The sequence below is a fragment of the Medicago sativa genome, chromosome 4, assembly GCF_051527215.1.
Source record: "Medicago sativa cultivar Bolivia chromosome 4, Bolivia_mono, whole genome shotgun sequence".
NCBI classification, from domain to species: Eukaryota; Viridiplantae; Streptophyta; class Magnoliopsida; order Fabales; family Fabaceae; genus Medicago; species Medicago sativa.
The window spans coordinates 94,528,485-94,541,716 of NC_140752.1; the positions used below are offsets into that span (position 1 = coordinate 94,528,485).

Below are 13,232 nucleotides of genomic sequence, written 5' to 3' on the forward strand. Positions count from 1 at the left end.
AAATTTTACGTTGGGAAAACGGGGTGTTACAGAGCCCATACCCATAAAAGCGGGGTTTTACCCTACCTATTGTGGATATTTTTTGCGGGTGCCCATCGGGCCTGGGTCCAATTGCCATCCCTAGAAAGGATTGCGGGTGCTGGTGTAAAAGCCTAAGAGGGAGCATAGATTGAATGATGGCGGTGGAAAGGGTGGCGTCGCGGTAGAAAAAAATGTAACATTACCAAGACCAACACATACTTCCGTATTACGGAATCAATTAATGAGGAAGTTGATATTATGGAATCAATTAATGAGGACGTCGATATTTCGGGAGACATTAATGAGAATACCCATGCACATAAGGAAAATTCAGCTAATCATGCACAAAGTTTGGACGAGACAACTTAATGAACTTGATGCTACAACACTATATCCATCTTAAAATATAGATATCTTAACCCAACGGGTCTATGGACATCAACACCATAATCATCTCCACCACCATATATCTTAACCCAACGAGTCTACAGACATCAACACCATAATCGTCTCAATCATCCATGATGAGGATATAGAGATTGTTATGGAAATCTCAACCCCGATTTTGAACAGCAAAGATGCACGCTCTTAGCTGGTTTTTAACGACCATTTACGTTAATCCCCGTGAATATGTTAAAAGAAAAGTGTGGACTAAGTTAGTTAATTTTGGACTAAGTTAGTTAATATTACGACAATCTTTGTGGATAGTTAATTTTGTTCGCCGATGATATCCAATTAAAAAAAGAAAACTATCTTTAAATATCATTTTATCTTTTCACTTTTTCCCTCAACAACCAAACACAACGTGCCACATCAGCCAAAAAAAATAAAATAAATAGAGATGACAAAGTTAAACTCATGTTAATAATTAAAACCCTAAAACAAATTGCATCGGAATCAGGACACAACTCGGAGTCGGAAGTGAACTGAACTCGCCGGAAATCGCAGCGGAATTTGACGCCGGTATCCAGAAAATCATCAAGGTATTCATATCCTTCCCCCTCCCCTTCCCCTACGCGATTTCGCAATTGCGCGATAAAATCGTTGCATGTATAAATTTCACTAATTGGAACAACCAGATCTGTCATTGTTGTAGTTGCCTCTCAAATCAATCTTCAATTTTATTTTCCATCAATGCTAGATCTAATTTTATTTTATTTTTTATGCTGAATCATTGTGTGAATGTTTTGAATTATTGAAGACTTAATGGGAAAAGAGAATCAATCATCTGCCATGGAAGTCGATGATCCGAAATCAACCAATTCTGATCAGATTGTTCCCAAATTCTCAATCACTGGTTTGTGTCTTCTCGTTATTTCTACAAATACAATGCCGTTTCTTTTACTAACGATTAAGAAATGCATTATTCAGTAACTAAACTTTTATGATTGATGTAATTTAACATTTTAATTTTAAAATTTTACAGTTCTGCAGCTGTTAAAATCAGCACAAATGCAGCATGGTTTGCGTCACGGAGATTACACTCGCTATCGGTATGTATTTTCGCTGTTGCTAACTGGATGCGGACATATTTTATTACCGTCTTTTGAAATGTCATTGATTTAAGCTGTATAACGTTTGAATTCTATAGATTGGTAATAAATGCACTTTTTACATTGACACTGTAGGAGGTATTGTACAGCCCGATTGAGGAGGTTGTATAAATCTTTGAAGTTTACCCACGGTCGTGGCAAGTATACGAAAAGAACCTTAACTGAGTCTAATGTCACTGAAGTAAGGTATGCTTTGTTTACCGCATCTCTCTTTTCTGATGCAAGTTCTCGAATTTTTGTAGTGCATTAGCTTGAAATTGTGTTACCGAAGAAGGAAAGAGTGTTAGAAAGAATGATTTGGTTTCAATTGGCTGTTAGGCTTTACCATCTTCATTGCTATCGAATTACATATGTGTCCTCTTAAGACTTACGGTGACTAGAGCTAAATAGTAGTAGGCTAGGGCTAAAGATCCCACAAACGTGTGCTTTGCAATCTCTAGAAATCGAAGCACTTGAGACAGCGACAGTTATAAGCATGAGTGGCATTACGTTCACAGTCCATGTAATCGTGGCACCTAAGAAAATGGAATCCATGGGAAGCGGTCTGATCCCTGTTGAGTGTAGATTGTTAAGATGAGTTGGGCTCAATATAAAAACCTACTATGATATCAGCGCCTATCCAAGATCCATTGGACCACCTGCTATCAGCTCACCACTATCGGGCGACTCGGGTCACACGCCTGATGTGAAGTCTTGGGCATGAGGTGTATGTTTTGTTAAAAGTCCACATTGGATGAGATAAGACCTGACGATGTGTTTGTATGCTGCGGACAGTCCTCACCCTATAGGTTAGGCCAAGTATAAAAGCCCAGTACTGACAAATAAGTAGATCCACTCCTGTCTATCACCCTCCCTAAAGTTATCTTCTCTCTGCCTGCCACACTCTTTACCCATTTTCCAACAAACATCCTAATACTGCTTTTTGCGATAAGCACTGGTAGGCAAAGTTTTCTGTCTAAGAGTTCAAAGCTGAATGGTGGTTGTTAAATCTTTTATTTGTCGAGTTATAACTTCCCTGTTCTCGCTCTTGAGCCACTTTTAGATGTTTTTCCATTTCTATCACGTACATTTCATGCATATCATTATCTAAATCTGAAATCTCCCGCCTTGATACGAATTCATCATTTAGGCCTTGGTTTGTCCTTTTTCCTTTTTCCTTTTTTTTAAAAATATTTTACTATATTTGTGAATTAAAAAAAATAAACTTTTCATTTTTCTGGCAACTTTTCAAATTATCTACACATGCTTAACAGTGGAATTGGAATTTACTTTTGAATTCAGGTTTCTTCATGTGATTCTCTATTCGGCGGAGAGAGCTTGGAGTCATGCCATGGAGAAAAGGCAGCTTCCAAATGGACCAAATGCATCTCAACGAATCTATCTGATTGGTAGGTTGCGCAAGGCAGTAAAGTGGGCTACTTTGTTTTCACAATTTTGTGCGGTCAAGGCAGATTCTAGGACATCTTTGGAAGCTGAGGTGAGTCTTTTAATCAGTATTGCAACAAAGGCATGTGGCAACTGGCAACCATTGTTATTTACATCAAATGGTTTATTGTTAATATAATGCAGTATTTATTCTTTCTCTTTTTTGCATTTTATTTCCCACTCCTCTCTTTTGGTAATATTTTTTTTCACTCATAGACGATCAATTAGTTCTTTTAATATACAGAATAAAATATTTTTATTTGTTATTTTTAATGCTTAGAGTTATTGTTGGATTTGTTCCTTTCCGGTATAATCTGATACAGAGCATTGCATGTTACGAAACCTTTGATACAGAGCATTACATGTTACAAAACCTTTAAAAAAAGTTGTAATGAATTAATTAATATATAACAAAGTTGAAAATATGTTGCGTTGCATCACATTAGAATAGAAAAAAAAGTTGATTGGTTTTACTTTTGATAATTTACCCTTTTCTACTATTTTAATCTATGGCAGAAAATGTTTATTTTGCTGATGAAGCATGGAAATGCCTCTTTCATTTGTTCACTGATTTTCAGGCTTACGAGTCCTATATGAAGGGGAGTTTGTTGTTTGAGCAAGATCAGAACTGGGATGTGGCTTTAAAGCACTTCAAAAGTGCTAGGTACATATACTATGTCTCCTTGATTTATAATATTTGACTTGGAGAAAGGGAAAAAAATATGCAGGAACAAGCTTATGCTTGGTTGAATGAGATCTTTATGTAAAGAAGAATTCAAATCTTTGTTTTCTGTGGCAAACACTTGTTTATTGTGTAATCTTGCACATCAGCTTTTGTGATGTTTCTGTTATTTTCACTCACCCTGTCGAGTTTTTAACCATGATCCTATTTAACAGGGCTGTATACGAGGAGTTAGGGAAATATGGAGATTTGGATAACCAAGTTTTGTGTCGTGAGCGGGTTGAGGAACTAGAACCTAGTATCAGATACTGCCTTCACAAAATTGGCCAGTCAAATCTACAAGCCTCTGAACTACTAAACATTGGCGATATGGAAGGACCTGCATTAGACCTTTTTAAAGCTAAACTAGAGGTTGGTACAGATTTCATTTGTATAACTTATTTGAAGAAAAGGGAAAATGGGTTTTGTGATATGCACATATTTTTGAATCAGTATATTCAAATGTTCTCTTATGCGAACATGTTGAATCAATTGCTTGTTATTTTGAAAGATAACTTAGTGTTTGTACCAGGCTGCCATGGCTGAGGCAAGATCTCAACAAGCTGCTTCCATGACAGAATTTCATTGGCTTGGCCATAGATTTCCAATATCAAATGCCAAAACAAGGGTTGCCATTTTGAAAGGTTGGTATCTTCTCATAAAACTTAGACAGCTATTAAATTGAAAAAAAAAAAGGTTATCTATTGACCAAACTTAAAAAAGATGAAGTTAACCTCTCACCTTTGCCTCACGTGTATGTAACCACCTAATGGTCTCTTTTGCCCATGCTGTAAAATGGCATTTCTGTTTTGGAATCTTTTTCTTTCTGGGTTTTCTTAAATGAGTATGCTGTGACAAATCAATCGCAAATTACAGACAAACTCTTTCTGATATTAAATATATGCTAAAAATATTGGTGTGAAGAACATGGTGTGTCCCTCTGTTACTATTATTTTATGTAGATCTGTAGTATATCTGCTGAACATAACTCGTTGGGGTAATATAGTTTGGCTGATGAACAAATATTTCTCTGATCCCTGGACTAGTGGATTTTACTTTTGACTTGGATACCCTAGGTTGACATCCATAATGCTCCTTTTGGTGTTAAATTGAATTTTAATTCGTAAATGCAAAAAGCCTAAATCCATACACATAATATATTTGTTAATGTGGTGTGAAATTGTTAGTTAACTCATGTGGATGTCAGAGCCAAGCTCTTGAATTTGTTGCAATCGATTTTTCTCTGTTTCAATTTTTTTTACAAACTAATAATATATTTCTTAATATGGTGTGAAATTGTTAACTCATGTCGATGTCAGAGCCAAAGGAAACTAACATTTTTTTTTCCAACCTAACTCTTGAATTTGTTGCAATCGATTTTTCTCTGTTTCAATTTACATTGTCAAGATTTAATTGGAAGTGAAATTTCTTATAACAGTTGTATACAGTATTTTTATTTATTTATTTTTTAAAAAATTGTTTCAAGAAAGTACACCTAACAATTCAAACATTCAAACATGCTATGTAGTATCAAAAGGGGAATTGTTGCTGGAGCAGACATTTTATTTGTACATGCAAAATATAATCCCTTATGTTTGTGATTCATGAATCATACTACCATTTTTTTCTTTTTTGGATTTTTTTCTTATAATTGTACTTGTTTGTGTGATTTAGCATGTTTTTACTTGCAGCGACTTTTCTTTTTAATATAGTTCAGCTCTGTTTAGCTATATGTAGTAATGTTTCTATCTGAATAATTTTATCAGCCCAGGAGCTGGAGAAAGATATTCATGGTCCCTTGGCAGAAAATATTTCAGCGGACAAAAGACTGGTTATTTTTGACAAAATCTTTTCTGCATACCATGATGCTAGAGGCTGTATTCGGGCTGATTTGGTATTGGAAATTACTTGAATTTTCGCTGTTAATTGTGAATCAATAACAACATTTTTACTTGTTAAGCTGATCTATTTTTATTATTCTGTGCATTTTAGGCCACTGCAGGAAATGCAGAAAGTGTGAAAGATGATTTGAATGGTCTTGATAAGGCTGTCAGTGCTGTCTTAGGAGAAAGAACCATTGAGCGCAACCTTTTGTTGGTCAGGGTTGCAAAAAGTAAACTTGCAAAGCGTAATGATGATAAAAATGAAAAACTCACCAAACCTGAAGAGCTTGTTCGCTTATATGATCTCTTGCTACAGGTTGATATCCATGTTTTGTTTGTGAACTTGCATTATTGAACACATTTCTGTGTAAAGATCCTCAAAGCTGCTGTTTTTTTTTCCTTTAACATTAGCTCCTCAAATGGAATGATAATTTGTATGTATAATAATATTTTGCAGAATACATCTGATCTATCTGATTTAGTCAGTTCTGGAAGGGACCAAAAGCCAGAAGAAGTTAGCTTTGCTGAAGAGTGTTCATGCAAAAGTTTGGCTTTTCGAGCAGAAAGGTTGTTTTGCTGGAGCAATTTTTTTTCCTGATCTTAGAGATATCCCTTAATTTATTTGCTTCCTAATTGCACTGCACATGCATGCTTACCCTTGTTATTTTCAGCTTTTTCTGGAAACCAAATTTTTAACTTCTGTAAAATTAAAATTTGTATACCGATAGCATTTAGGAAAGTTCATCATAACATGTCATAGATATTTAACGACAGTTTGTGTTCTCCCATCTTTAGAGTTTTTTATTTATATCTTTTAACAGATGATGATTATAGGACAACCTAGTATGTAAAGCTCCCATCACGGTAGAATTTATGGAAAGGTCAAACCCAGTGTGTCATCTCTTATTGGATGAATAGAGTCGGGAATAAATGTTGTAGTGGTTTACTTATCACTTAGCTCTAACATATGCAAATATTATCTTTATTGTTTTGTTAATGCCTTGATGTTTGCGAAAGCAAGATTAAGTTTTTCTCTCCTCTCATAGGGCCCCTAGGAAAGGGCAATTGAGCAGTAGGTGGTGATTACTGTGGTGCCTGCTGGCAGTATAACCACATCTGTTTCTGGTCTTTAAAGAGATGTTTCCCCCTAAACTAAAGGTATACATGCTTATGACTTATGTGCAGGTGCTTTTATGTTGCAAAGTCATACAGTGTGGCTGGAAAGAGGGCTGAAGCATATGCTTTGTACTGTCGTGCTCGCAGTTTAGCTGAAGATGCCTTAGGAAAGCTTCAAATGTTAGATGGCAATAGTAAGGTAATTTTAGTTATTTTTTAAGATCAAATGGCAGTATTAATTCCTGTTTGTTGATTTTTCAAATGATTTTTTTGGTCTGGTATGTGCACTGAAATGTGCTTCGCTTCACTTTACATCCTAACTTCCATAACATTGAAACGCTTGTTAGATCCTGAAGTTGAGTGTGAAATCAATTGTTGTTGACTGGGAGGAACTAAATAAAGGCCTTTTATATTATGATCTCCTTCAACCAGGCCTGTAGACCTAAAGATGGTAATCTATCGGGCCTGACAGATCAGAGGAGATCTTTGTACATTCAAATTTCACACTAACAACTTTAGAGTCTGCACAGTGTTTTCGCGATATGGAAGTTTATTCCTTCCCTTTGTTTCTTATAATCTTCTAAATTTAGAATATGATTGAAACTTTTGTTGAATAAATGATAGTTGTTTTAGATTTATATTTATTAATTTTTATATGAAAGCTCGTATTTGATTTTATTGCTATTGATTGTATTTTCTTCTGATTTTTATTTCTTTTCCTTTTCAATTTGGCAGACTATGGTGAAAGAATTAGAGGTCTTGTGCAATGAATGCCGTTCTAACAGTTGTATAGAACATGCATTGGGGATCATGGAGGAGAAGAGGACTCAAGAGAATATCTCCGAAGGGATCTCCAATATATCATTGACCGGAGCTGAGCGGGTACATAATTTTCTATTTCTCCTATGTTATTTTTTTGAGCGGGAAGTTGCGACTTTTTTACTCTTGAATCTGTCTTGCATCTGTAGACAATAATAGCATCTGCATGAACATTTATTGATATATTCTGACATGTAATCCTATCTGTTTCAGTTGGAGAAATTCCTATTGGAGAAACTTGATGTTTATGAGTCTGCTGTGGGTGATTCAAACGTGAAATCTGCACCCCGCATTGCTCCCTTCCCCCCAGCTTTCCAGGCAATTGCCCGTAACCCGATTGTGCTGGACCTTGCGTATAACACTATCGAATTCCCAGATATTCAAAATAGGATGAAGAAGGACAAAAGAGCAAAGGGTGGCTTTATAAGCAGAATATTTGGATGAGCATATTTGATTCAGTGTTTGGTTATTTAAAATGAAAATTTCTTGAAACCGATGACGCGGGTTCCTTTGTTGAGAATTATGAGATGATATACAAATTTTGAGTTGTCTAGAGATATTTGGAAATTTACAGCGGAGAGATATTTAAAAACTGATGACGTGGGTTCCTTTTTTTTGTTGAAAAGTACAGTATATTTTCATAAATTATATTTGGTCCCCAGTTTTGAACATTGATTATGAGTCGCCTTTATATATATATTTTTTTTGGGTCCAATAGTTGCCTTTGTAGTTTTAATTGATGGGGGATAGCATGGGGTTTAATATGCAAATATCTTTTCCAACTCGGATCGAAATCGGTGAGAAAAACTGAGCAGCTTTGCCATGCTATAACACCAGAGCCACTTGTAGTTCTTGTTCCTATTTCTTACTGGTGTAATTCTTACTTTTTATAGTCCATTGCAGTTTGTCTCACCAATTTGCTTCTACTGTACCAGTGCACCAAGGGTGCGATTGGAATCTGTTAAAAAAAACACAAATATACCAGCCTTTTCGGGCAATTTGTCTGAAATTTCGCTGTAATATTAAGCACCCTTTCTACTTATTAGTTACTATATCACTGTGTTTTTATAATATTTTCTCATGCTGTCAACGAGACTTCGCCTATGTTTCTATTGGCGGTGGATTTGTTGTGAACGTGCGTTTGGAGAGATCTTACAATTTGTAGCTTCTCTATTAGTGTTGAAACGCGAAAACAAACACATACTTCATCTCCTAATCTTCATCTGTTTCCACTCTTTCCGTATATATTCCATTCAAGCAGTGTAGATTTGAACTATGAATGAATATGCAAAAGAATAATACTTCGCAAAAGCCTTAAGAAAATAAATATAGCTACTTATTAATTAATTTATTGTAGGTTGGTTTTGGTCCCCAGCAGAAAAAAGCAGACAAGAGGAATTCCCCAAGCAACCTACCTTATATATCTTGTGTTATTTTCGATCATTGTACAGTTCCATCAAGAAGATACCAACATTGTTTAGTACAAAATAGAAGATAATAAGTTCAAGGAAAAGAACGAACTCTGAAATGATCAAAACCTTTTGAAAACTCCAACACCAGCAGCAACAGCTCACCTTACATACGAAAGTGAAGTTGTCTACTACACTATTTTTCAAAGATGCAATGAAGGCAGCATCCATGGATAATTCCGCAAGTATTAATTTTTTTTCAGCTAAATGTTGGAACTCTTAAACATTTTTTTTTTTACGCTGTATATCATACTAATTAATTGTGCCTTGTGGGAGTATTGACTTTTCCGTTTTGATAAAATTGTGGGAGAATTGACTTAATAAAATTACAACGTACTAGCTTATTTACCCGGCGTTGCTCGGGTTGCATATATAATATTTCTCTTCGGGTTGTATTATAATAAAATTAGGGTAGTCGAGTTTGCATGGAAATTAGGATATTATGTTTGTAAACGTATTAAATAAGTGTAGAAAATATTGTAAAAAAAAAAAAAAGGCAACAAGATAAGAATGAAATTGGTGCGATGTATTTTTTTAGTATTAAATAAGTGTACAAAATATTTCATTCCAAAAAAAAATATACAAAATATTGTCAAAAAAAAAGCATGAAATTGGTGCAATGCATTTTTTTTTATTAAATAAGTGTACAAAATATTTCCTTCAAAAAAAAAAGTATACAAAATCTTGTAAAAAAAATGCATGAAATTGGTGCGATGCATTTTTTTAGTATTAAATAAGTGTACAAAATATTTCCTTCAAAAAAACAAATTGTACTAAATATTGTCAAAAAAAAAGAGGCATGAAATTATTTTTTTAGTATTAAATAAGTGTACAAAATATTGTAAAAAAAAAAGGCAAGAGGATAAGAATGAAATTGGTGCGATGCATTTTTTTAGATGGAATTTGTTAGGTTAAATAATTGCAAACCTAATAAAGCAAATGAGCGGGAAAAAATTAGGTTAAGTTGCTGCAGACGTAACAAAATTAATAAATAAGGATAAGAATCAATTATTTTATTTTCTTGAATGGAAGAATCAATTATTATTTCAAATGTAGCCTTTTCATGCGGTGGTGCGATGAGATCATTTCTCCGCACCACCGATTCACCCTGTCTGGATTGTTTTCTCCGTTTTTCCTCCGTCGTACCAGCAACGGATCTAGCCTCTTTCCGCCGTCGTTTTCGTCGCCGGTTTTGTCTGGAGCTTTTGGTTGGTGCCGGAGACTCTCTGGGTTTCGATCTAGTCCTGGGTTTGACAGCCGTCGCCTCCTTCACAGTGGTGGTTGCGGGTTGCGTCGCTGCTGGTCTCCATAGTAGTGATGTAATCTGTTTGTTGTGGTCGTTAAGACGTGGCGTGGCTGTGTTTTGCGATATGATGCGAACTCGGTGCATGTCGTGGCAAGTTTGGTCTGGATTCTCGTTGATCTGGGTCAACTTGTTTTAATTATGTCCAGTATGTCGTTCGACGGCTTATGTCGGAGAATTCAGATGGATTGGAGCTCGAAAGGGCTGGTAAAGCTGCTGTATTTTTATTGACAGGGGCTATTGGTTCGTGAATCTTTCTGTGTTGACAGATGATTCATACACCGTTTCTTAAAAAGTTTTCTCAAAAAGTTGGGTTTGATTATAATTAGGCCTGTTTTGGTTACTTTGGTTCCTCGAAAGGGGCGATTCTAGCTTGTTGTTGTTTTGCAGGGAGTTGATGGATCTTGAATTGTTTCTGTGTTGGCAGATGATTCATACGCCAGTTTAAGATTCACCATTCATTTTGTTTGGATTGGACTGTAGGGCTCGAAAGGGTCGTGTAGCTTGTTGCCGTTATTGCAGGGAGTTGATGGTACATGAATTGCCTCCGTGTTGATTGAGGGTTCAATCACCGCATAGAAGACCTTTAATTAGTTTTAGGATTAATCAAAGGTTGATACACTTGTGTGTTGTTTTAATTTCTGTATTACCCGTTTGGGGTCGACTGACACACTTGTGTGGTTTTATTGGGTTAGGTTTATGTCCCCCCAATTTTATTTTCTTTGTAATTTTTCTCTTTTTTTAATAATATATATGAGTAATTGACACAAGATTAGAGTAGCGTACCAACTTAGTTGGCGTTACCCTTTTCTTTTTGTTGTCAATTTGCTCTTGGCTTATCAAAAAAAATCAATTACTATTTTTTTTAAGAAGGAAGAATCAATTATTTTTTTTATATGATTTAATTCATATAAATTATTAATGTAAATATTTTTTATATTGTCAATCAATTGTAATCGTTGGATTATTAAAATCGCATGATTTTAGTGATAACTAATTCTATCTTTTTTTCGGTGGAAAGAAATGACTAATTCTAAAATCACACATATAATTTTTTTTTTTTGAGCAAAGGCAGCACTAGGCCATTTCATTGATAATCAGATGGTACAAATGATAGGGTACATCATAAAATATATGGGGGCTAGGATGAGATAAAGTTGCTCTAGCTATAGTGTGAGCAACTTTATTTGCTTGCCTCCTGACATAACTAACAATAAAATTATTGCGAGTTAACAAAAGATCCTGACATCTACTAATAGTATCTCCTAATTCATTTTGGGGAATTGAAGACGAGTTTACTGCATCTACAACAAACTTGCAATCAGACTCGAAACAACTGATTGATAACCATGAGCAATAGCAGTCTTGATTGCTTCTAACAGCCCCAATGCTTCGGCTTCAGTAGGAGAGGAGGAGAAAAGAGCATAACTTGACATTCCTAACAAGAGCTGACCTGAGCAATCACGAATGCAGCAGCCATATCCAGTGATTGTGTTGTTATTAAAGAGAGCACAATCAACATTACACTTCACAGTTGAAGCTGGTGGTTTTGACCATGTTACTTCTTGTTGTGTACCCAAGACCGGATGCCTTGCTGTTTGCATAAGTCTCCACTCATTAAGAGAATCTTTTGCTCGTTGAACAATGATTGATGGCGGAGTATCAGAGCCTTCCCACAGTTTGGAGTTACGCCCCTTCCAAATGCTCCAAAGAATCATAGAAGCCAGAGATTGTTGTTGGTCCGATAACCTGTCAAAGAGGTCAGAAAGCAGTGTGGTAAAATCATTAGCATTATGTAACAAGCCTCTGATGGTGCTGTCTATCTGCACTAATTCCCAACAACTGGAAGCTTTTGGACAAATAAAAAAAGCGTGAGTATGTGTTTCAGCCATATCATCACAAGAAACACAAGCGTCTGTGCAAGGAACTCCCTTTTGAATAAGATTAGTACGCGTGGGGAGGCATGTATGAGCAAGCCGCCATAGGAAGACACGAACTTTATGTGGAATTTGTTGCTTCCAAATCATGTTCCATATCTTATGGGGTTCTGCTGATTGTAAATCTGCCTCGGCTGCAAGAGACATGCATCTGCGATAAGCTGTTTCGACAGTATACACACCATCCACAGAGTAATTCCAAACACGAGCATCTGAGAGATTACGCGCGGGAAGGGGAATATTCAGGATGGCAGCAGCTTCTTGGATAGAAAATAAATTATGGATCACAGCAGGATTCCAAGATAGCAGATCCGGATTTAACAAATCATGAACGGTAACATCTTCAGTGTTAGGGAGCGGTGGTGCGGTGGTGTGGATGGTAAAATCACACATATAATTAATTAATTGTAATTTGGTAAGTATAATTTCGTTAGCTAAAAGTTGTATAACTAGCTTTTATTTATGCTTGATGATATTATTCTCTCTAGTTTTGCCTGCTGTGCAGTTTTGGTTCTTCTAGATTGTTTGGAATCAACTAAGTTCATCTATTTAAAGAATTAAGCAACTGCATGTTGTGCAGTTTTGGTTCGTCAATATTTTTAGAGTCAACTAAGTTCATCTATTAAAAATCTAAGCAATCTTTTTTTTTTTGGTACAAAAAAATCTAAGCAATCTATTATAGTCAATATTTTTACATAAACCCCTTAAACTTAATTTTTTACTAAAATATTTGGATGGTGATATACTTCATATACGTGATTTTCATTTTTTTTGACAGAGTATATAAATAAAATTTAAAGTATCAAAAATAAATTTAGTGAAATTTATAAAAAAAAAAAAAAAATCAAGTATTTGTAGGATGTGACATTATAGTCTGAATATGAAAATTTTGAAACTCGAGTGAAATTTAACATTTTGATCGGTTAGTCCTGTCCTAGAAGGTTGTTTAAAATAATTTAATTTGGTTTAAAGTATTGAAGCGAAA

At 35.3% G+C, this 13,232-nt stretch overlaps 1 protein-coding gene across 1 annotated transcript; it reads left to right on the forward strand.

The window, feature by feature from the left end:
* The first annotated feature begins 884 nt into the window (after window positions 1-884).
* On the forward strand, window positions 885-8,209 carry LOC146934045 (signal recognition particle-related / SRP-like protein). The gene is made up of 14 exons (XM_085705879.1): window positions 885-1,004; window positions 1,223-1,318; window positions 1,448-1,514; window positions 1,650-1,760; window positions 2,856-3,051; window positions 3,578-3,663; window positions 3,897-4,092; window positions 4,253-4,364; window positions 5,487-5,614; window positions 5,713-5,919; window positions 6,061-6,170; window positions 6,789-6,918; window positions 7,455-7,601; window positions 7,752-8,209. Exons 2-14 carry the CDS (start codon window positions 1,228-1,230, stop codon window positions 7,980-7,982), a joined length of 1,812 nt encoding a protein of 603 aa, XP_085562005.1. The 5' UTR covers window positions 885-1,004; window positions 1,223-1,227; the 3' UTR covers window positions 7,983-8,209.
* Window positions 8,210-13,232: the final 5,023 nt, after the last annotated feature.

Excerpts from the sequence above, each read along its gene's own strand:
- LOC146934045 (XM_085705879.1), top strand. The coding sequence starts at position 1,228 with ATGGGAAAAGAGAATCAATCATCTGCCATGGAAGTCGATGATCCGAAA. Across the intron at positions 1,761-2,855 it reads TCTAATGTCACTGAAGTAAG|GTTTCTTCATGTGATTCTCT; the intron begins GTATGCTTTGTT and ends TTTTGAATTCAG. Across the intron at positions 4,365-5,486 it reads AAGGGTTGCCATTTTGAAAG|CCCAGGAGCTGGAGAAAGAT; the intron begins GTTGGTATCTTC and ends TAATTTTATCAG.